Genomic DNA, 24,465 nt, shown 5'->3' with positions numbered 1-24,465 from the left:
CATTCGTCCTACCCATACGTGTCTCGGAAGCATTGGCTTCTAAAACCTGACCACCCGAAAACCCTTAATCGTAAGGTTCGTTTCGCCATTTAACTTTAGAGATTTTAACTACATAATGGCATTCTTCCACTCGATCCCCAAGCGGCCAACTTGATCGGGTACAAATATTTGAGTCACGACTTTGATGTAATTTATTCGGTGTTACGTCTCTTTCATCAAAAATTCCGAGTATTAACCCTTCCTGCTTGGGTCTCACCTCCAACCTACATACCGAGTCTTGTTACTCTCGTGATAGGTACCCCTGAAACTTCTTCAGACAGTATATTTCTGATATCAGAGTCCACTAAATTCAGATCGTGTGTATGCCTTTGAGCAGGGTCATTGCCTTTCGACTTCTCTAGATTCCAAATAATTAAACTGGGGACGGGTTTGACTTCTTTGAATGTCGTGTTCACGGCTTTCAATCATAATGTCATATCCTACGTGTTAACTGCTGGGAGCTTACTATTGGTTCTTGTTGTAACAGAGCTGTGTGAGTGGGGGAAATGATTCACGACAATGTTCGATGAGGCCAAACGTTTTCCATCTACGCAATGGTTAAATATTGTCTTGTTTCAGGACTTCAGTGGAGCAATTTGTAATGAGAAATGTGAGTCCACCAAGGACTTTTCAACTAAACAGGCGCTGTTGTTAGTTATCTTTCCTTCTATTCTATGTTACAGCATCATTCATTTCCGACCAGTTGCAGCGTTGAAGCCGAGACTACTCTGGACGATAACGGTTTTGACTAGGTCAGCAGTTGCTGCCGTGGCAAATTGACCTCCAGTATCCAGTGATGCTTCATCACATTTGTCTGGCACGTGCCGTAACAGCACTTATGACAATAAAACATTCTCCACTATCATTACCCATGTTACGAGTACAGCCAAGGTCAAGGTACTCCATGGCGCAGCTTATAATCTAAGGGGGTTGTATCGGATTTATATTTGGCGGATAACTGTCAGTTCTGGTTGCTGTCAAAAAAGACAGTGTAAAACATTTGTTGGTGAGACCATGATCTATGGACGACTCTTGAGCCATACTTAGATGACTTTGAGAATGTCCACATATCCGAGACCTGTCATCCTATACATGATTGGTTCGTCCATAAATTATAGTCTCATCATCGGAGTGTCAGCAATCCACACAAGCAAACCTTACATCCTCACGCCAAGTAAATAATCCTTTGCTACCAAAAGGGTGTTGTCGAAGTCCTATGAATGCATAGGGCTGAATTACTTCTGATTACCCGAGCTGCCAACCTTGGGGAAATCCCCAGGTCTAGGGAAATTTTAGGGTTTGGGTCTGATTTCCCCAAAATTTACTATAGCGGCTTCCCCAAAATTTCCCCGAAATGGGTCAGATTTTCGTCAAAATTGGCAGCTTGGGTACTTTGTGGTGCTATTATAAATAGTCCACATTCCGACTTCTAAAGTCATAGTCTATTCCATTGTTAATGATCAAGTACATCTAGTTTTGATTTAGATATTGTCTTGGGTAAAGTTTTAAATTATTAATTGTCCTGTACTATTTAATTGAATATAAGTAGATCCTCCACTTACCGAATCAATTTTTCTGTTTCAGATTTTCGTTTAGCCTAATTGAATTACACTTTTCTCGAAAACCATCTTTATGGGCCGCATGCAAGTATATTAACGATTGGAGTTAACATATGCATGAGGTTTAAAGTGCATTGTTTATGTCCATTGCGTAAACAACATACTGGATATTATGGTCATCCTGTGAATGTAAGCCCAATGGCACTTTGTCCCCGTTCAACTATAATCAGTTATTTCATTGTTAAAAACCTAAATATTATTCTATTTGTTATAATGAGTGTCGTATTTCCATTGTGAAGTTTATTTGTGGCTTTTTAAATGAGAATAAATGCTTCTAAGCTTATTGGGCATTATATCGCATTTGTATGTCACACGTGACTGTATTACATCGTTATTAGTCTCCAATGCTATGACATGTATAGCCAGATTATCCATTCTGCCCAATTTCGGGTAACTAGCGCATGGCACGATATTAGTTTGGCATATACTCCTCAGTTGGTCTGTACTAAAGGACCTCATGACTAAATATAACCATACTGCTTATACTATATCAGACTAGCGAGATGTTTTGTCAGCGGTCTCAAATGTCTCTGGCCTTATCAGTCTTTTTTGCTCAATAAAATGCACCTAGTTAGCTGAACAGACGCAGAAGTTCATAAACCCTCCGTCTTTATTAATAAATATTTACTGCGAATATTGTTGTCTATTATCTTATTCCCTGCATACCTCGGTAGATCCGTCGATCTTACCTTATTTTCAATGAAAAGCTGAACAACTGTTCGTTGACCAAACGTGAAAAACCTGCATTACTTTTCTATAACTCCATCGTTTGCTTAAGTTTTTGCAATAAATTACTAATTGGCTGAGAGTTTGTAAGAACTTATGTAACATGCATATGCAGATTCACTCTTTACCTTAAAATTAAGACCTCTACTAAAAGTGTTTCTGTAGGGAAGACCATACTGGCACACTTGCGTAATAGTGGATATGTTCTAATCTGTTGTATTAACTAATAATTTAGACGTAAACTACTGTTTACATTTAAGCCTGGCAAATTTAGTACATCTTTAGAATGATTTGGTGTATTTCATTTTTAGATATATATCGTGTAGTTTAAACCCATTTGGAACTTCATACAAATTCCTTTTACCTTCTGTCCTTAAGTATGATACATTACGTGTATTGACATTTTCAAAGTAAGTCGACAGCTAGAATAATATTCATGTTGACAACGGTTTAAAATAAGTGATTCATGACACTAAATTTCTTCGATACCATATAACATGCCCATAATAGATAGCTTAGTATAACAAAATCCTGCATTTGGAAGATACCTTTCAAATTAATAGGTAACTGTTGCTGTTTTTGTCGTTTACCTTAATTTATTAGGTAATGCTTTTAGATTGGAAGCTTACGTACCGAAGTTCATGACACTCCTGTGTTTTGGTAGATTTCGTATAAAAATGAAACATAGTTTTCTTTGGTTACATGTTCATCATTTCACATAAGATTAATAGTGTGTGGTTAGGTTTTGGTACACTGCAATGTATGAATAAAATATACTACTGATCGTTACCAATGTCTAACAACGTTATAACTTCAAGAAGTAGTTATACACCTGCTTCGGTTTGGGCACCCGGGCAGTATCACAGCCCTCACACATATCGAATGAGATTTGTGTGGCGCATATGTATTCGGTGCTTCCTTGTACCAATATCTATGTGTTAAAATAAAAATAAATAATAAATAATAAGTAGTTATAGTGATATTGCGTATGCGTATTCATATTTACTTAATTACGAAAACCAATTTTCGTGTATGTTAAGAGAAAAAGCTGGTTTACAATACGTTCTATGTAATAAGTTTATTAGTTATTGTCAAAGGTATTTCCTCCCTCATTTACTTTCACAATCTTAATATGTTAGTTCACTCATTTAGTATTGGCTTATCAATCAGTGGTTTTACTTAACTTCAATCCTAAAAGGCCAAACTGATGTTTGTTTTGTGTGCCTAGTCAGAATTATAGAAAGCTACCATTTGATAACAAGTTACCTTTTTGTGCTACTTTATTTTCCTACCTTACTAAGCGTATACACTTCGGTTTGGGTAACCGAGTACTATCATTAGCCTTCACATTTAAAGTTTATTTCATACCCAAGTGTTTGGAGAGCCAGTTAGATTGATAACTACTGACTAAACCCAGTATTAATTGTCAAGCATTTTTATATGTGACTCAATATACTTGCATTGACTTATTCGTATGACTGATGATCACAAAAACTATCGATTAGTCTTTCAACTAGTTAGTCATTTTTCTCATTCTGTTAGGTCATTTGCCAAATAAAGCACATTTTTGTTTGTAATCTCACTTGTAATTTCAAAGATTGTAACAATACTAATATATGAGATTATTGGATTTATATGGTAATTAGAATTTATTATCTATGCGTAGCTATGTAGAGTTATAAATTAAATAAGTATTCGTAACAAGTGAACTAGATAAACTGTTATTAGGCTAGTAACTCTGATCTCAGCAATTGATATTCAATTAGTATGTTATTAGTCCAGAGGAAACTCTAGGTGCTAAGGTTTGGGTGCCCGGGTTATAACTTTAAACCTTTGCACGAGTGTGGATCATAACTTGTATATTAGAAATTCTCAATCCGGTGCACAAGGATGATTGTCTCTGATGATCCATGTAATTATTAACCTTACTTACTTACGCCTGTTAACCCTCGTGGAGGAGCATTGGCTGCCCACTAGCATTCTCCATCCAATTCTGTCTTAAGTAATCCAAGTTGTTTCCAGTTGCTATTCATCCGTTGAATGTCTGCTTCCAATTTTCGACTCAGCGTGTTCTTTGGTCTTCCTCTTTTCCGTATCCGTTCAGGATTCCTAGTTAACGCTTGCCTCTTGATGTAGTTTGATTATTTCCTCAATGTGTGTTCTATCCACTTCCAACATCTTTTCCTAATTTCCTCTTCAGCTGGAAGTTGGTTTGTTCTCTCCCACAGTAGACTGTTGCTGATGGTATCAGGCCAATGGACATTGAGTATCTTGTGTAAACAAGTGTTTATAAATACTTGTACCTTTTTGATATTGGCTGTAGTAGTCCTCGAAGTTTCAGCTCCGTTATACGTTTTAGTTTTAAAACCTATTATTCGAAGTATCATCTGAAAAGCGTTTCGGTACCAACTTTCAATGTATTTTATACATTTTCCAAATGTTATAGTTCTTGAAACCACCTTAGTGATGTTAGCTGATTTATGGTTGCATTTATTAATCTGCAAAAACGTATCCCATTTTCCACTAACCTTTTTAGCTAAATAGTTTTGTAAATTGACCCGTATAAAAAACTTAAAATGCTGGGGAAATAGGTTTTATATATGCCTTCAGTATCTGTGCGATTTTAATGTCTCACTTTTTGTCACATGCATTCTGATTTCTGCTAGAAAAATGAATGCTAAAGACCTTGTTTCCCAGACTAATAGCGGAGATAGAATGACGTGATTTCCTCTCTTCCTTTAACAATTGAGACTAATGACATTTATGATAGAGATCTAAAGGGAGTTTTATGGTGACGATAAAAATACTTTGTGCCTAGAAAACCTGAAATTGTGTATGATAACATTATTAGTTGGATATGCGATAAGGTAAATGTTTACCGATTACAATTGTTCGTTTGACAGTTGGAACCTAATACCAACTACCTGTTCGAGGTTGTTGGGATCCCGTTTATACTCACTGTCTACGTGAATGATTCAAAGTAGTTCAGAAACGCATGTATCTGAGTTGGTCCCAAAGACATTCTCTTTATAAGATCAATCTAAAATTCTGTGGCACATTTGTAGCATTTTGCTGTAAATACACTAGTATGTATTACTTCTTTTTAAGTAATCCTATGCAGTATATATGAGATTCCGTAGTAGCGAGATTTCCTGAATGTCTCATCATATTACTGAGATCATTATCAGTGACATCCCTCCTACTTTTCCCTAATTTCATTTTGTTTTTGAAAGAGGGTACATTGGTGCTTATGCTTCATCAACCCTTCATGCTTGAAATAAATAACATATTAGTGTTTTTAGTGATTCATTAAGTTAGTGTTTGGCAGTACAGTTATTTCGACTATATTTCTCTTGCACATTCTCCTCCGTTTTTGTTAGATAAACTCCTTTCCAAAATGTAGTATGCTTTTCATTAGCATTTAAGTTGCTTTTCGTCATCAACGTACAGTGGTGCCCTTATTTTCATGTATTGTCCGGGAATAAAGATCGTTGCTTTAGACAAGATGAATAAATATTGCCTGGATGGAAGTTTTTGTACTCACCCTAGTTTTTTAAATATTACTGTTGTGGGTTGAAAATTAATTTAAATGTTAGGATTAAAGTATTGTTTATTTGGTATTTCATGATGCATATTTTACTTTATCAAAGTCAGTTAGGTGATACAACTTTTGGTTTCTAATTAACTATTTCACTGAGTTTTTTTGTCTTCAGTATACCTGTTTATAGGTTTTAATCTCCCCTATATATCTGTTTTACAAACCAATTAATATCGTCATCTGTCGAAAAACTGTAGCTCATGGCTTAGTTTCTGAAAGTGCATTTAATTATTGTGTTAAATGGCTGCATTTCACCCATTTTCTGTTACCTATGATTATTTTTTCAGTGTTCTTTGTTGATACCATTTACATGAAGTTCCTTATAATGCCTTAAGGTCAAACTTTTCGTGTAATTTTTCTAAAATTTCATTTCAAAACCATAGATATCATGGCAAACAGTGAGAACACCGGATTGTCGAAAGCTGCAACTGCTGGAACTATTTTTGGTACGGGATTATTGAGTTGTGGACGTGTAGACAAGCGTACCTTTTTAAGTGCTCTCCTGGGTGCTGGACTAGGATTCGCACTGGGGATCCTTTCACATGGTCTGTTAAATGGTTTATTACTATTCTTCAAACGTGATAAACAGAGTGAACAATTGCGTTATATGACTGAACAGTTAGCTAGTGTTAGAGCGGAACTGTCGGAATTACGTAATGAATTATATAATACTCACGTAAAGAGTTTGGATAGCAAAGACAATGTAAGTATTTTCTTTACGTTGTTTTCATTATCATATTATCTTCTCGGTAAGATGGTTATATCGAAATAAGATTTTTAATTGTTAGGTGCGGTATTCGGTGATATATAAATTTGTACCTCAAGTTTTTCTAAATCTTTAGATACATATCAAGACTAGCTAAGGACTGGGAGACAGATTTCTGATTATCTATAAGTGTGCCAAATTATTGTCATCCTGACAAATTCTGTAGTTGGTCAAAGCAGCGGACATAAGTCAATTGGATTATACATCTTTAGGTTAGCAGCCTCAACATGCACTCAATTTTAAAATATTTCACCATAAGCAGTGTTCAGTTAGTCAGAATTTTGTAGTAGTTCATATTATCTGGACATCTGTTACACATTTCATTGGTTTTTAGAGTGGAAATATCAATTTTTTGCTTTCATACTACATGAGTTCATGATGTTTAAAACACTATATAGTTAAATGGAAATAAGCGAACAATATTATTTTCGATTAGATCCTCATCAGACTTTACTCTAATATACAGTAATATTTATATGCATATACGAAGTTATTAAACCAATCCTCAACTAAAGGATAAGTTACCTGATTATTCCACTTCTATGTGTATCTACGAATTCAGCTGCTCCTGTGGAGAAAGCTATATTGGGCACATTACCAGACAACTGATCCAAAGAGTTAGTGAACACCTCCCTTCGTGGTTAGGGAAAGGTACTTTCAGGACAATACGCTTCTCCGTTCTATCACATTTGTTCGATAGCGGTCATGTAGTAGACAGAAATAAGTCATTTAAAGTAATTTATCGTATTCTTATTAGTTTTCCTTACGGGTTTCTATCTCGTCTCTTACATAGCAGAAGCTATAGGAATTCGAGTCAACAATCCAAGTCTTTGTGTCCATAAGAAATTTGTAACACCTTTATCTCTCCCTTGGCTTTAATAAATGATTTTATTTATTATTATTTGCCATACTCTTTCTTCGTTTATTTTCCTTCACCCTCTCCCACCCTTTCCTTTTTTTCTCAAATAAACGTTTCATGGTCCAATTATCTAAACACTTCCTATTGCGTAATCTTATAATTTTTGTGAATGTTATTTCAGTGTCTATATTTTTCTAATCATTGACCTATTTCCCATTATGTAACATTGACTCAAGCCTTTATTATTTCTATCACAACTAGTACACCTGTCATCACACTACCAATTTCTACTTTTCATTTATTATGTTTATTTCTGTAATCTATTCCACTGTTATCATATATGTATATAAATATTAATGTATATTAGAGTGAAGCCTGGTGAGGATCTAAGTCACAATATAGGAATTTTTCAAATGGAAATAAGATGAATCATTATGATGTTATACTTTGAAAGAATCATACCGTTGTGAGATTCGGTTACATTTGAAGTACGGCGATTCGAACCTCAAATAGTGTAATGTATTAGTGAAGAGAATTTAAGCGAACTACATATGTTCATTAGAGGATCGTTCATATATATTTAAACAAATTCTTCGTCAGCTTTAAGTATCAACTATTCATTACATACATTAAAGTCCTATATCGATCTATATTGATGAGTATTTTGTGTTACTATTTTATTTGTTCTAAATTGGGACAATGAATGTTTCTGTTTGTACTGAAATATTCAGTTACATAAATTTCTAAGCATGATTGGTAGACTAAATTAAAATATTAGTTAAAATCACCGTACGATCAGTAGAAACAATAATAATAAGTCCATACAAACTGATAGAGGGGGTTTCTCATATACCAAACTTCTCATACTTGACCCGAAAGCCAATTTCAGTCTTGTAAGTAATTCATATGGCCTTAACATAATTTAAATTTCTGGAAAATATTCAATGTCGCACAATGTGATGTAGTATGCACTACTTAGCGGACGAATATAGATAGTATTTAGCAGGAATGGGAAGTAGAATGCTTACCAACAGAAGAGTGAAATAAGGAGAAGAGCAATGAAATCAGTGAGCAATTGGAATAACAACAGAATCGGAAGGACGACTAAGTGTGTAAAGAACAACTAAACGAGAATAAGCAAATAATGTGTTTAATGTGTGAATTTCATATTTTACAAAACTACTGTTTGATTTTGCACAAAACAATAAATTGGTTTACCTCTCCTGAGTTTTCGTTCACTTCAGTAGCAGTACACATAGTATCAAGTTATTAATTCTAGTTTCCATATTAGATGAACTAAATTACTCAGTCATTAAATAGGATATCGAAATTTACCAACTATTGCAACGCAAACTTCAAATTATACATTTGTGAACTGTTAGTAAAAGGTTTCTTCAGTAAGCTTCTTTGAGGTTATATGATCTGTTAAACGAAGCTATTCTCTGAGAAAATTATTGTCTTAATTTGTACGTACGGAACGGTAGATATTCACAAATATTTGTTGCTCATTCTGTTAAGTCAAAATAGTGACCAACACCTTATTTCTGTTTTTGTTTGTACTCCTTGAATAACATCTTCAAACCCTAATCCTTCCGATTACTGCTTATACTTTTACTACCTCTACTAGTACGGGATTTCAATCGACAATTGTATCTCTGTGCTAATGTGGCATGGCAACTCAAACTGATGTACGTACGTACGAAGTTCTAAGTTGTTGCTGACTGACTGGTTTGCTAACCAGTATGATATGTAAAAGCGAACAGTTGCTGAAAAAACGTGACATGTATTTAAGCATCTGAGGCGATGAGTGTTCATAGCCTCATGAATTGATTTCTCTATCTACCTAGTACCTTAAGCCTTACCTCAGAGTTATATGATCTTCAATTTTACAACATACAACCAATGATGTCATCGCCGCACCAATTCTATTTAGAGATCAGTATTTTTTAATGCATGACTCAACAGTTTGAAAAGGCTGCAACAGATACTAGGTTATTTACCTATTTTACTGGGACTGTTGGCTCTACATGTGTGAACTAGTTCATTAGCCTTCAGCTATTTAATACATTTTGTAGATGCCAACTTTTATGTACAAATTCGAATAGAACAAACCAAACCGATGCTTTCATTTTTGCATCACAAGGTAGAACTTTTAATTGCTCTTTATGGTACAACATCCCATGCACGTCTTCAGCTGTTCGGTGTTACTATTAAACAATAAATATGGTTGTGAATTAACTAAGACTAGACTGAATAGACCGAACAGGTGAATCCCCTTGACGATAGGCTTTAGATTTGAGGGAGATTAGATATCACGACAACTGTTCTCTGGTCGAAGGATTAAATTAAATTCATCTATATATTTAGGAGAGGTGACTCGACCGTGAATTATTTATTCAATCTTACGAAGGTTATACAAAAGTGACAGCGAAAGCAACCAAACAGGCGTTGATGTTTTACCTTCAACTGTTGTGTTAACTTTGGCATTTTAGTATTCAAAACATCACATATGTTTTGTTTATATATTTTGTCTTACCTATACATTACTCTTGTAGGATGACGTCCCACCAATTTTTATAGGCGATGATGACTACGACCTAGATGGTGATTACGAAAACTACTTCGATGTGGAAAATTTCGGTGATGAGTAAGTTCTAGTTGCTTTCGAGTCTTTGTCATTATTTTGTGTGCAGCAACTCTCACTTTTCAGTTATAAGTGAGATAAATAAAATCTAAAAAACAACATCGTACCGAAGATTCAATTTATGAAAAACAACGTCTGGATAGTTAGAATTAAACATTAATTTGATGTCAATGAGCATAGTTGGGACCGGGAGTTATATTCTGAAACTTTTAGGTTTAATTTCATCAAAAGTACTTCCCCCTTAAGCGTTATTTTTAGAGTTAAATGTCAGATTTATCAAGAAAACACCCAAGTAAGTCTAGAAGTCGGTCTGTATCTCTTGATACTCTAAGAGACCTCTTATTTAAACTCAGCACTTCATGTTTTCACAATTCGAGAGGAAATAGCTACTTCGATTACTACAGTTAGCTAAAAAAAGATCTAAACAGTGCATTAATTCCATCCATTCGTTGTTCTGGCTTCTTTGATTATCAGCTGACTGTGACTTTTGATAGTGACCAACGTGACTTTCATTATTTTGTAAATTCAGTAAAATGGTTTTGCAAGAATTAGTTTGTCGTAAAATCTTCAATTGCCGGGTTACAGGTGTAAACCCAATCTATGTGTTCTGATGTAAATAGTATTCTGACACGAACTGCGTAAATTTATGGAAAGCAGATTAAACTGGTCTTAACTAAGTTGTTGTTTACAGATCTAAGGCTAATGCATTCTTTGTCAACATTGAATCAGGCTATTAATCTATGGAAGTTGTTTCTGATGTTTAGATTATTGTGCCATCCTTTTCTGTTTTTTTTTCTCACAATCGAAGCATGAATTCCCCATCGATTCAGTTCAGTAGATTTCCAGAGGAAGTTTTATCGTCGGCAAATTCATTTCAAAGTGTTGGTAGTCATTTAAGCAACAACTCTTCTTATTGGTCGATGACAGTTCAAGTTCCGACTGATGTGCTAGAGGAAATAGATAAACTGGCTGATTATGCTTTAGGTGAGTATTCATCAAGTGACTCACAAATGCATCCTAATGACAATGATATCAATCCAGGCATACAAGCTTACGCTAGATGTCTAGTATACATGCAAAAGGTACGAATTTTTATTCGATTGTTACAGTTGTTCGTTAATTGAATTTCCAGTTTTTTTACTGATTGGTATTCCACAAACGTGTATGTGCAGTGGAACTGATTGTAATAACTATACTGTATTCATTATTTTGTTCATATGTCTATCAAAATGGATAATAACGTCTGGATTTTAGTGGTGTTGTATTCTGTGAGCTGTGGTTTAATTTGGAAGATTTTGTGATCACTCTGAATGACATCATATGCACCTGCCTCAAATGCACATCGATGTTTCTAAAATTATATTCCCAGGGCTTAGAGAACATAACACCACAAAATGCATCAACCTAAGCTGCAGTTTTTCTCTGTCAGTGTTTTTATTTGTTGGACTTATTTGTTGAAATTATTTCTCGAAAGTTGTATTTAGAGTTGAAGATAGTTGGTAAGTGTTGTAACGTGTGGCCTGCAGGTTTTGATAAGCAGCGTTTATATCGATCGATTACAGTAGACACGTAAACACGTAGTGGACGACCTAGTGCCCTGATTCGCTGTCTGTCCTAGCCAGTTGAGTCAAGAACACAAGTCACAGCCTCTGAGTTATGAATCATTGTATTTCAGACATACTCTATGTATATACTAACCAAACAAACCACATCGTACCATAAAATAGAGAACAACATTTACACAATATTTAACAAGTGAAATAAACATCGACCAATAGGAAATGTACATTTAAGGTCCAAGGCCACCATAGACTTAACACGATAATTATCGGTATATTTTCCCTCAGCATCCATAACAGTAAGATGCCTTAAAATTGTGCTTCTAGTTGATTTGTATCTCTTTAAAAAAGGGTATTCGCAACTTTGAGAGAAATAGTACTGTATAAGAGACCGAAAATAGCATCAGAGATACCTCTAATATGACGTTTTAATACTTGCTATGAGTAAAATCTAAAAGTAATGGTCGTTAGATCTTTGTTGGGTGATTTGCTGTAATTCTGGATTGGAAACTGATAACGAGTTTGCCTGTCAATAACGCTCGAACAAAAAGTACCTACTTACTTACTTACGCCTGTTACTTCTAATGGAGCATAGGCCGCCGACCAGCACTCTCCAACCCACTCTGTCCTGGGCCTTCTTTTCTAATTCCATCCAATTCTTGTTCATTTTTCTCGTGTCTATCTCCATTTCCCGGCGTAATGTGTTCTTTGGTCTTCCTCTTGTCCTTTGGCCTTCAGGATCCCATGTGAGGGCTTGCCTTGTGACGCAGTTGGGTGCTTCCCTCAATGTGTGTCCTATCCACTTCCAGCGCTTCTTCCTAATTTCTTCCTCCGCTGGGATCTGGTTTATTCTTTCCCACAGTTGGTTGTTGCTAATATTGTCCGCCCAATGGATCCGAAGTATTTTGCGTAGACAACTGTTAATAAACACTTGTATCTTCTGGATGATGGCTTTCGTAGTTCTGCAGGTTTCCTCCCCATACAATAGAACTGTCTTGACATTTGTATTGAAAATCCTGACCTTGGTGTTGGTTGACAGTTGTTTTGAGCTCCAGATTTTCTTCATTGTAAATATACTGCTCTTGCTTTGCCGATCCGCGCTTTCACATCTGCATCAGATCCACCATGTTCATCAATGATACTGCCCAGATATGTAAAGGTTTTTACATCTTCCAAATCTTCTCCGTCAATTGTGATTGGAGTGGTGCATGGTGTGTTGTAACGGAGAATCCTGCTTTTCCCTTTGTGTATATTGAGACCTACTGCTGCTGAGGCTGCTACTACACTTGTCATCTTCTCCTACATTTGTTGTTGCGTTTGCGGTAGAAGAGCCGGATCATCTGCAAAGTTTAGATCGTCCAGATGCATTCTACCTGTCCACTGTATCTCGTGCTTCCCCTCAAATGTTGACGTCTTGATGATCCAGTCGACCACCAGAAGAACGAGAAAGGGTGAGAGTAAGCAACCTTGCCTGACACCGGTCTTTACCTCGAACGAGTTTGTCAATTGTTACCCATACACAATTTTGCAGTTTAATCCATCATAGGAATTCCGTATGATATTGACTATCTTCTGAGGCACGCCGTAGTATCGAAGAAGCTTCCATAGTATTTTCCTATCCACGCTATCAAATGCTTTCTCGTAGTCAATGAAGTTGATGTAGAGTGATGAATTCCATTCAATTGGTTGTTCCACAATGATCCGTATAGTTGCGATTTGGTCTGTACACGATCTATCCTTAAGGAATCCTGCCTGTTGGTCTCGAAGTTGGGCGTCTACGAAATCATTCATTCTATTTAACAATACCCTGTTGAAGACTTTTCCCGGTATCGAGAGAAGAGTGATGCCCCTGTAGTTATCACAGTTGCTGAGATCGCTTTTCTTCGGTATTTTGACCAGGAGTCCTTCTTTCCAGTCTGCTGGTACTTGTTCCTCATCCCAAATCTTATTGAAGAGAATGTGGAGTATCCTCGCAGTTGCGTGCCTCTGCTGGAATGTTGTCTGGTCCTGCTGCTTTGTCACTCTTGATTTGTCTGATGGCCATGCTGATTTCTTCAATTGTTGGTGGGCCAACATTGTTTGGGAGGTCTTTGGGTGCTGCTTCGATATTGGGTGGGTTCAGTGGGGCTGGTCGATTCAAGAGTTCTTTGAAGTGTTCTACCCACCTGTTTCGTTTTTCTTCAATATTGGTGATTACTTTGCCGTCCTTGCTTTTCACAGTTCGCTCCGGTTTACGGTGATTTCCAGAGAGTTTCCTTGTCGTGTCATACAGTTGTCTCATGTTCCCTTCTCTTGCAGCCTTTTCCGCCGTCATTGCTAGTTCTTCCACATATTTACGTTTGTCAGTTCTGATGCTCCTTTTCACTTGTTTGTTTACTTCTGTGTATTCAGCTTGTGCCTTGGCTTTTTCTGCTCTTGTTCGGCTGGTATTGATTGCTGCTTTCTTGTTCCTCCTTTCTTGAATCATATCCAGTGTATCAACAGTGATCCATTCCTTGTGATGGTGCTTCTTGTCGGCCCAGAACCTCATGACATGCTGAAGTGATTGCCTCTTTTATCCCCTTCCAGTTGCTCTCCATAGTAGTTCCTTCTCCATTGAGTAGATCATGAAAGACCTGGAATCTATTGCTGAGGGCTATCTTGAATTCGTTGAGTTTGTTAGTATCCTGACGATATTGTCCGCCCCATCGTCCAGTGCTTCTTGAGTTTCAATTTCATCTTGGCGACCAGTAAGTGGTGATCTGATGCTATATCAGCTCCTCTCTTGGTTTTGACGTCCTCCATCGTCCTACTGAACTTTTTGTTGATGCAGGTATGGTCGATTTGGTTTTGCGTGGTGTGATCCGGTGAAGTCCATGTGCTTTTGTGAATGCGCTTATGTGGGAATATGGTGCCGCCTATGACCAGTTTATTGAAGGCACATAGGTTTGCAAATTTCACCATTTTCGTTCCTTTCTCCCAGTCCGTGTCGTCCCATGATGTCTTCATATCCAGTGTTGTCCGTTCCAACCTTGGCATTGAAGTTTCCCATCAGAATGGTCAGGTCCTTTGTTGGGCACTTCTCGATGATCGACTGCAGCTTATTGTAGAATTGATCTTTAGCGTCTTCATTGTAGTCGTTGGTAGGCGCATACCATTGGATGATGTTCATTGAAATGCCCTCTTTCTTTGTTTTGAAGGAGGCTTTGATGATCCTTGGTCCATGAGATTCCCATCTTATAAGTGCCTTTTGCGCTTGTTTGGACAGCATCAATGCAACTCTTTGTGTATGTGGAGCATTTTCTTCTTCATGACCGGACTATAATAGAAGCTCCCCTGAAGCTAGTCGTTGTTGTCCAACTTGCGTCCAATGTGTTTCACTGATACCAAGCACCTCCAGGTTGTATCTCCTTATTTCTGCAGCAATTTGGAATGCTCTCCCGGTGTCCCACATTATACAAGCTTTCCATGTACCTAAATAGATGGTTGCTCTGGTTGTCAGAAGGGGCATCGGCCTCGTAACTTCCGAAGGAACTCGGCTTTCATCATGAGGCGTTATAGTTCTCCTAAGTGAAGACCTTTTGACTCCCAGGGCAGAGTTTAAAGGGTTCGAGTAATTTTTTCTGGTTAGCGTTTTTTTAGCGAGTTATTTTTCTACGGGACGGGGTCGCTAACCCCATGTCCAACCCTCCTCCTTTATCCGGGCTTGGGATCGGCAGTAGCCCCCAGAGGGACTCCAGGCGGAGTAGAATGAGAAATGAAAAAAAATTTAGTCAGTAGGGTTGTATCTCATTTTGGATATATTACAAGCGAAATGTGATGGCACATGTAAATTGTACATAAAGTAAGCATTATCAAATGTAAATGTTATCTTGGATTATAGATATCATCACCAAGATAAGACTTGGTAATTTCAAATAAGTTGAGAACTGCGTAGAATGTTAATAATAAAGTAATGATATATTTGTAATATATTAATGTGTAGAAATTAGTATTTCTGACGTTTTGTGATTTAGTGTAAGGCATTTTTTCAGAGTAAATCAATAAGTAACTGAATTAGATCAACATAAGTTTAAATAGCATAAAGGAACTGAGCGTAATTCAATCTTAATATTCAGTTCGCACCAAATGAATACCGATTTTTGAGATATTTTGGCAATTCTTCCTGGCATATTTTAACACTCAAACTAATGACAAGTATCGGTGATTTTGCCCAAGTTTTTCATCTATAACATTTTATAGGATTAAAACTGTCGATTGTGGTAACTCATATATAATTCTAATTGTAACAGATGTATGAATTTTCATGCAGTTACAGAGTATTAAATTTTGTTTCTTAATTTTTAAACATAATGTGAATGTACAATTGTATTATTGGTTCGAATTTTTCTGTTTCACATTTGTTATAGTATCGCTATTGCCCAGAATTCTTGTGGCGTTTAGCTCGTGCTACCTACATAGCCAGTGTAGAAGCGCCATTAGATGAAGCTGTGTCACAAAGGGATGATGCATCACACGGTCATCATACCTTAAATGATATTGCTTATAAAGTGCAAACTCGTCGACAGTTTATTGAGTCAGGAATAAAACATGCACGTCGAGCGTTAAGTCTCGCACAAAGAGCTCCTCCATCACCGCTTGATAACGATCCAACAAAACTAGCTCCAATATATAAATGGTTAGCTATTTTAGTTGGTGTCTATTCATCTTACCTCAGTGCTCAACAAAGAATACAGTATGGTTATGAATTTAAGGCAAGTTATCTAGATGTACTATACTTGCTTTTTTATTTAGTCCCATTCACATCATTTGACATTCTATATGGAAAGAAATCCATTGTTGATTACAAATAAATAACTAAGTGGATAAATAACAAAAAAAATTAAGCGATCTCAACGATGTGCATAAATGCAGACAAATATGATGTACGAGTTTATTTTTGTATCTGATTTTCGATCAATATGGGTCAATGCTACTGTGAATATGTAGGTCATCAATAGCGAATTAGTGGTCCAAGCACTTGGATTGCATTTCCTGGGTCTTGTTTTTGAAACTTTATCCCACGTACATCACTTCTGGCAGCCGAGTAGTACCAGTAGATCCTACAGTGGCTTAAATCCGAGTATGTAGACTTGTAAGTGATGAGTTACTTTAGCGAATTATTACTCACGTAGATTTTCTCATTTTCATACGATTAGGTTTGTATCTATTGACAGCGGCTGTTACCGATGTGCAATTAGCAAATGTTTTTGTAAAAAGTGCACATTGTTCTGTCATACTTGCATACTATACTTAGGCAACCACTCTGTCATAGTTTCCTGATATATTCGTCCTCCAAAGTCTTAAACATATTAAAGATCCAAGTGTCATCATGTGAGGAATAGTCTTTTAGTATCATGTAACCATAAGCAAGGAATATCATATTTTTATCTGGTTCATCTTTAGAATGTGCAATATATAAAGCCCCTCTTTTCAACATATTGATAAGCACCAATATGAAAATCTTTCATGCAATGTGCCGTCACACTTTCCTTGGTTGGTGATAAGATAATTCGTTAGTCCTCAGTCACTAAGTGGTTGTGAAACTCAAGTCTGATTTCACAAGCATTAGAAGTTAACTTCGTGAATGAACATATACACCATGTATGGCAATTTGAATTAAATCTGTGTGCATACACGTTCAGTCTTACTTTTTTGGACCCAATCGTTAATAGTTTTATATACCGCACTTTATTGTATATTTCAACTGTTTTTTATAATTTGTTAAAGGAATTAATTGACACCGCAATCAAGCTTGACACTTCTGATGCTCTATCCCATTATCTACGAGGTCGTTGGTGTTATGAGGTATGTAACTTGTTGCCATTCAGGACATTCTATTGCTCATAATAATTTAACTTGTTGAAAGCAGTTTTCTCACCATCCGTCGAGAAGGTACAAATATCTTATCGACGAAAACAGAATTTCAAACAAACCGATTTCCTCCCAAATTTTCCTTGTCACCCCTTTTGAACACTACCTATGTTGCATCTCAAACAATAAATTCTCAGTCCTTCTTTATGTTTGGCTACTCTACATGCAATAATATTTCTCGTTCGTTAGAAGTTTTTGATAATACTTCGTGTCTTTACAGCTATTAAAAAAGCCACTTTAGTACCATAGATTAATGCAGAAGACTTATTCTTTCTCTAAAAAAAACTAGATAATACACTTTATCTACAGAATGTTAGACACATGCAATCAGTCAGCTACAAGGTAGGACGTCCAACAGTATCAATGACACATTCTCCTAACTGTTCTTGTTTTTCATTTTAATCCTAGGTGTATAATGTTTCGTGGATTGAGCGCCAGATTGCATCTAGGTTATTTGGCAAGCCTCCGACATCTACCATTGAGGAAGCTGAGACAGCATTTGAAAAGGTAAGCACAGATTTAAAGAATTTAGTTCAGTATTTATTAGCGTTCAACTTCCGTCTAATTAAGTTATTTCATTTGTTTGATTGAACAGGCTGAAGAATTGCGCCCAAACCACTACGCTGCACTGTACCTGTATCAAGCTAAATGTTCTTTGTCTTACTTAGATTACAAAACAGCACTGCATAAATTAAACAAAGCTCGAGGCTTATTTGACCAACATAGATATCCTATACCACACACAGATATCGGTTCTGTACAACAAGAAGTAGATCAACTGTACGACAAGTACTCTGGATACCTATGAAATCATGTATATAGCGAAAAATATATATTACTTTAATTTATATATTTCTCATTGTTTCCATCAACTTAAGTTGCATCTTATTCAGAACGGAAATTTTGTGATATATACATAGTGCGTGAGAAATTACATATGATCAAGATATTCGTTTATAAATTTTAGCTTTCTTGGCTTTCTTATCAGATACACCAAATGGTTTATAACGCTTTTGGCCTGGATTTTCTCGTGTTCTCTTTGATTTTACATTCAAATCCACCTTGGGAGTAATTGATAGTCCACATGTTCTTGCTGTTGCGGCCAAGTCTAGTTCATCTACATTGAAACAGCTTAGGCCAGACGAAGCGTAAGCACGAACTATACCTTTGAAGGCTTCCTGAGCAGAAAGAGCAAGGAAATAGTTATTTTTGACCAACTTCTCCAGAGCTGGTTGCACATCCGCCATCTTTGAATTGGCTATTTCATACTCTACAACCTTAACTCGAGCTTTTCTTAGAATTGATAGGAATTCTAATTCATGAGGCCTCAACACTAGCAAAGCATTTCCCGTGCTGCCTGCTCGAGCTGTACGACCAACTCGATGTATATACTCTTTAGCGTCATCAGGTGGGTCATATTGTAAAATCCAGTCAACCTAATAAAAGTAATTCAGTAAATAATAATGTAACACGCATCAGAAAAATGAGACTATTACACTGAATATTCAAGAAGGCTTGAAGTAAAATACATCTTTTCTTTGAAGGATAAAGTGAGTGTGCAAAACACTAAGTAATTTGCTAATCGTTTAATTGATTATGATACATGCATAAATCTATTTATAAGAAAGGGAATAGGTCATAAGAACACATTGTGAGAATACGTTTGGAAATCTAGTCACGAGTCTGGCTCACGTAAATAAGCGTAGGGGTATCAACTCTTGACATTTTAACCAGGTACGTTACTAGCTCTGGGTACTCAAGTAGTATTCAGAACCCCAAACCACACATGTAGGTCCATCTAGCTGAATTTGATACATGAACTTTAGGGAAGCCCGTTAAGACTGGGAAACTTTTGTCATTAATGAGTGTTGTATCTAAGACGCTCGTATTTCCTATTTGTGGAACTATACTACCAAGCCAATCAATATAGCGACTTTTAGATATCTGCGCAAACGGCAGAAAATAGTGACAGCTGGTGGAGACAAAGCTGTTATGCCATCGTACGAGAATAACGTGGTGTGGATGCAAAATTACACGAAGCACTTAGTGCTAGTGCAGATTCCGTCTGGAATGTCAATTGTTTTTCCCAAAGTTCACAGTAAATCTAGTTAAATAACGTCATTACTGACCCATAGGACGAAGGATATTATCATTTGTAAAGAACAGTTAAAGGCGTCAGGAATTTAACCTGGATGGTTTTCAGGAAGTTATGTCAGCATTGCAGAAAATGTTTACACATTATTAAAGACAACGAGAAGACGGCCGCAAAAGTATTTATGACTCGATAAAAAATTCTAACATGCCGACCCTACGAGTGAGCTTTTGTAGAAAAAGAATGGTCTGTGATATAAAGAATCTATCATGAAGCGTGATAAACTTATAAAGCTGTGTAAAAACGATATATCCACTTAGTTTTCAATAGCTGCTTTTGATTTTAGCTACTTGTATATTTATTAGCTGAGGTATCCAAAATTAAAGGTAATTATCAGTGTCGCACAGGTTTAACAGTATGGTAAGTTTTCACTCATTATTCCAGCGAGGTACCGAGAATTCATCTGATATATTGGTAGTAAATGCATGTTTTCTATGCACTTATTAAAAGGGAACTACGATTTTGTTATCTCGGATTAAGGTCTAGGGTACAGTGCAGTTTTCTTAAACATTTGCTTATGGGTTGTTCAAAACAAAAACCGGTGGAAAAAACTGTCTTTGCATCATTTTTAACCGCAACGGATTTCAGTTAATATACACTCGAAGATGAGTTTTACTTCTAAGTAAATGACCAATTGCGTTCAAAAGATATTATGAAGCTAGCTGGGGACTTGCACATCACAGTGATACGATGCCCGTTAATTAACCCATATTGATTGGAGAATGAGTAACAAATGAACTAATTTCCTCCAATTGTCAATGACTATTATGTCTATTCATCTGGTTCGTAGTTTTACCTTTGATTTCTGATCGTTAGGGGGCTTAAAACAATAATAACGTCTCGTGAATAGCCATCATTCAGCTGCCTCACATCATTGGATTAACAGCCTACATACAGTTTGACAACCAAAAATCCGCTCATCTCCTATAACGCACATTAAACGATGGAAATCAAGGTAACCGAAAGAAAAATATCAAGATGCTAAGCATAAATAATATAGCTCGGAAAACTAATGAAATAAAGGAATCTGGGGCGAGACCATTGTTGAAATCCAATATTTACCAGTAGCTAAAAAAGGGATATGACTGGCCACCTTAGATGGTGGATAGTAATAGCCTCATGGTCCAGTTTACTATTTCTATCTAGAAGCTGAAGTGTCGTTTATATGCTATTTATTCAGCTGTTTTACATACACAATGATATACATGATGAAATGTAACTTCAGCATATCTACGCATAGAGCGGCTGTGTAATGACCTTCACTTTGATGGACAGACGACCATTTTACTATCAGTACTTGTAAGCGTTATCCTCAAGCAGAAATATACAATATGTTTATTTCGTTTAGCCCAATACTTAGAAAAAATATTTCCATCTACAGAGAGCTCTGGCGGCAGGCACCTAGTGAATGTAGTCCATTCAAATAACAGTATACCGCAAATCGCGATCACATTTCGAGTACTAGGTATTCATTAAGTTGGTTAATTTACGAAAAAAACTTTCTCATTGACAGATAGCCTCATGGGACATTCGTTTTTGTATGACTAGTCACTGCTAGACATTTTCGTAATACTGTTATTTCAACAAGAGAAGCAAACCAATCGAAAACCTACCTTTGGTATGTCTAAACCGCGCGCTCCGACGTCAGTACACAAAAGAACAGCAGACTCAGCTTTCACAAACTGAAGAAAGGTGCTTGTCCTTTTAGCTTGTTTTTGTCGTCCATGGATGGCTAGGACTGGAGTATCCACAAAGTTCAGCAACTCGTAGTAAAACTTGACTTCCATGCAGGAAGCCATGAAAACCATAATCTGAAACGTGTAGAAAAGTATGTGGGTTGTTGACTAGTGAGGTGACTGGGAGTGTGAAAATAATTTTCAACCTTAATGATATCATTGGTGCCAAACAAACGTTATATCTGTGAACATACTTGGCTGATTCGCAATTCTTGGTCACAATACCATATTGTTTATCACATGTTCACTATTTAAACTCAAAATAAACTAGACGACATAAGATAGACTCGTCTTAAGGATTCAAGCGAAGATAATGGCTGGAACTCTCGATCGAGATCTGGGAGACACCATAATTTATGGACGAACCAATCAGACGAGTCTGAGATTTTGGTGCGGAATTTACCCATCCATTTGGCAAAACAGCGTTTTGGCATTATTGGTTCGTGATGAAAACCAATAAATCAAATTACTAACCATCAACTGTTAATCATAATTCTAATTCCTCACACTTTTACAACCCTCTATTAAACCTAGTTAATAGGTGGACATCCTCAAGATCACTTTAGCGTCGCTCAAACGTCGTTTGAGACAGAAATACCGAGTTTCGTTAAAATAATGTCAGCTGCTCTTGGAATCCAGAGACAAGCATGCAGTCTTCAGGAACGCCAAGAAGTTAATTAAAGCAATAGCCCAAGTAAATAATTTGATTAACTATGCTAGACTAGAACCTATGAATACGGTAGAATTCATAACAGTGAAAATATTGTGAAGAAACTTCCCCAGAAAAACCCATGTATCTAGTGTTTATTAGTGCGTCTCTACACTGAATGATTCCGTGTAAAACACAAACTTGACGAAGCGAAAGATACGAAGGAATGGTTAATCATATTAATGAATAGCAATATTTGGGTATTCTCGAAATTACCTTTTTACTTTTATTTTTCTTGAGAAATGTGTACAGTAGACAAAAACGCCTATCAGAAGGGCAGACAACATACCCTTGTTCCAATCCCTCAACTGTTGCTTCATTATCAGGAGCTGATCCGACCATAACACAAGAAGCTTTAAGCGCAGCGTTGGCTAGGTTTTTCGTCTTTTCGTTCAAGGTAGCAGAAAACAGCATCGTTTGCCGTACCGTCGGGAGAAGTTTTATAATTTGTCGCATTTCCACTTCGAAACCTATATCCAACAAACGATCAGCTTCATCGATTACAAGAGCTTTAAGATTATGACGGAGGAAGAACTTTGTGTTTGACAAATGGTCTAGCAGTCTCCCCGGAGTTGCAACAAGAATTGTCACACCTTTTTCAAGATTCTGAGCTTCAGTTTGTCGGTTGCTACCACCCATAATGAGGCCAATTCGTAAATTCGTGAATTGAATGAGTTCCTAATTATAAAATACACTACAAAAAACTTAAAATCTTACTCCCAACACACCATACGTCTGAAGACTAAGTTCACGAGTAGGTGAAATGATTATGGCACCAGTACCATTACGAGGTTGCAGACCCAAGTTTAGCATCAGTTCCACAACAGGTATTAAGAAAGCTAGTGTTTTACCACTCCCAGTTTTAGCACAGGCCATCAGATCCCTGTGCTCAAGCAGCTGTGGAATACATTTATCTTGGATATCGGTCATATGTGTGAAGCCCATTTCCTTGACAGCACGCTTAATTGGCTCTGATATAGGCAAATCTTCAAATTTTCCAGACAATGAGATACTCGTGCCAGGCTGTGACTCTTCTAAATTATCCAACGCGGCATCCCCACTATCGATTTGTTCTTCAGTGCTTTTTTGTCGAATTTTCTTGAGTCTTTTCTTCAGCTTTTTCGTAGGCGAGAACTCCCTCATCATGCGACAATTGGAACAATTTAGGCGCTTTATTACATAACCTTGAGATTTTCACTGGCAGTCACTGTTAAATATTCCAGATACAGTTCACAGTGGTGATGATTGCAAGTTAACCTTGGTACCTAATACTCTGAAATTTTTAGCACTATTAAAATCCAACCTCACCTTGAATAGACCACAGCAGATGCTGATGTTTCTTGGACTGGATGAAGTTTATTAATTCACTCCTTGGTTTCGGAGGCGGAAATGGTTTGATACCAGTTTTCCAACTTCCTCAAAGTTACGTTTCAAGTGGTCAGTCTCAATTAGAGGTAAAACACAAGACATAACAATCTCAAGATCATCGTTCAGCATACGGTAAGACAGTATTAGATCACCCTGTAACTTTTGGTAATACATTGGATTTAAGTTGAGGCATCTCAGTCCGTCTTTACAAAACGAGTCAGAAAGGCCCTTCATTATCTTTTTACCCCACCGCTCAATGTGTCCTAACATATCCGTTTGATACTTGAAACAATGACGCTCATTTAGTAGACCAAAGGCATCGAGTTCTTTAATGGTCACGCTATCCAGTGTATGTGTAGGGGGATCTGTATGCACTGACGGGAAGGGTGCTTCTATGGTATATACATTGCTAAAGTAGTTCGAGAACACTTGAGCCTTACCAAAGTCGTCCTTCACTAATGATTCGGCAGTGTTGTCTCCCCACAGAGCAGGAATATTTCCCTTTCTCTTTGTCCTTTGGTTTATATAGAAACACAAACGTCTGGGACATTCTATGGATTCCCTAACAATTTATTCTTCGTACGACTTTCTAGACTTACGGAGGGTCGAGGCCCAGCTATTCCGAGCTTTTCGACACTGAGATTTTGTCTCATCAGTCCTAAGTAACCTAAATCAATCCCACATTTTCCTTCTCTTACGGAGAAGGATGCGGACCTCCCTACTGAAACATGGTGGGCGGTTTCTCAGCCCCTTGGTGTAGTCCAAGGGATGTAGGGCATGGCAACTTTTAAGTATGAA

At 36.9% G+C, this 24,465-nt stretch overlaps 2 protein-coding genes across 5 annotated transcripts; one reads left to right on the top strand and one right to left on the bottom strand.

Moving 5' to 3' along the window:
• Positions 1-942: 942 nt before the first annotated feature.
• RMDN2_1 (Regulator of microtubule dynamics protein 2) lies at positions 943-18,550 on the top strand. 4 transcript variants are annotated; one of them, XM_051218487.1, is made up of 9 exons: positions 943-999; positions 1,624-1,787; positions 6,366-6,685; positions 10,163-10,254; positions 11,060-11,333; positions 16,199-16,543; positions 17,559-17,636; positions 18,111-18,209; positions 18,298-18,550. In XM_051218487.1, exons 3-9 carry the CDS (start codon positions 6,371-6,373, stop codon positions 18,508-18,510), a joined length of 1,416 nt encoding a protein of 471 aa, XP_051074077.1. In that variant the 5' UTR covers positions 943-999; positions 1,624-1,787; positions 6,366-6,370; the 3' UTR covers positions 18,511-18,550. The 4 variants fall into 4 exon arrangements, with proteins under 4 accessions (XP_051074077.1, XP_051074076.1, XP_051074078.1 ...); XM_051218484.1 differs by having other exon boundaries at positions 943-1,045; XM_051218485.1 differs by lacking the exon at positions 943-999 and adding an exon at positions 1,185-1,213.
• Positions 18,462-23,445, bottom strand: DDX18 (ATP-dependent RNA helicase ddx18; the record flags this gene model as incomplete). The annotated part of the gene is made up of 5 exons (XM_035734181.2): positions 18,462-18,504; positions 18,542-19,138; positions 21,468-21,665; positions 22,516-22,977; positions 23,017-23,445. 4 exons carry the CDS (start codon positions 23,443-23,445, stop codon positions 18,644-18,646), a joined length of 1,584 nt encoding a protein of 527 aa, XP_035589074.1. The 3' UTR covers positions 18,462-18,504; positions 18,542-18,643.
• Between the last annotated feature and the right edge of the window lie 1,020 nt (positions 23,446-24,465).

The sequence above is a fragment of the Schistosoma haematobium genome, chromosome 1 (assembly GCF_000699445.3).
Source record: "Schistosoma haematobium chromosome 1, whole genome shotgun sequence".
NCBI classification, from domain to species: Eukaryota; Metazoa; Platyhelminthes; class Trematoda; order Strigeidida; family Schistosomatidae; genus Schistosoma; species Schistosoma haematobium.
The sequence above is the reverse complement of the archived record's forward strand: the minus strand, read 5'-3'. Positions and strand labels throughout refer to the sequence as shown.

Bases quoted from the DNA above. Each gene is read 5' to 3' on its own strand.
- RMDN2_1 (XM_051218487.1), top strand. From the start codon at position 6,371: ATGGCAAACAGTGAGAACACCGGATTGTCGAAAGCTGCAACTGCTGGA. The intron at 16,544-17,558 runs GCAAGTTATCTA...AATTTGTTAAAG, and splicing joins AGTATGGTTATGAATTTAAG to GAATTAATTGACACCGCAAT. The intron at 17,637-18,110 runs GTATGTAACTTG...TTTTAATCCTAG, and splicing joins GAGGTCGTTGGTGTTATGAG to GTGTATAATGTTTCGTGGAT.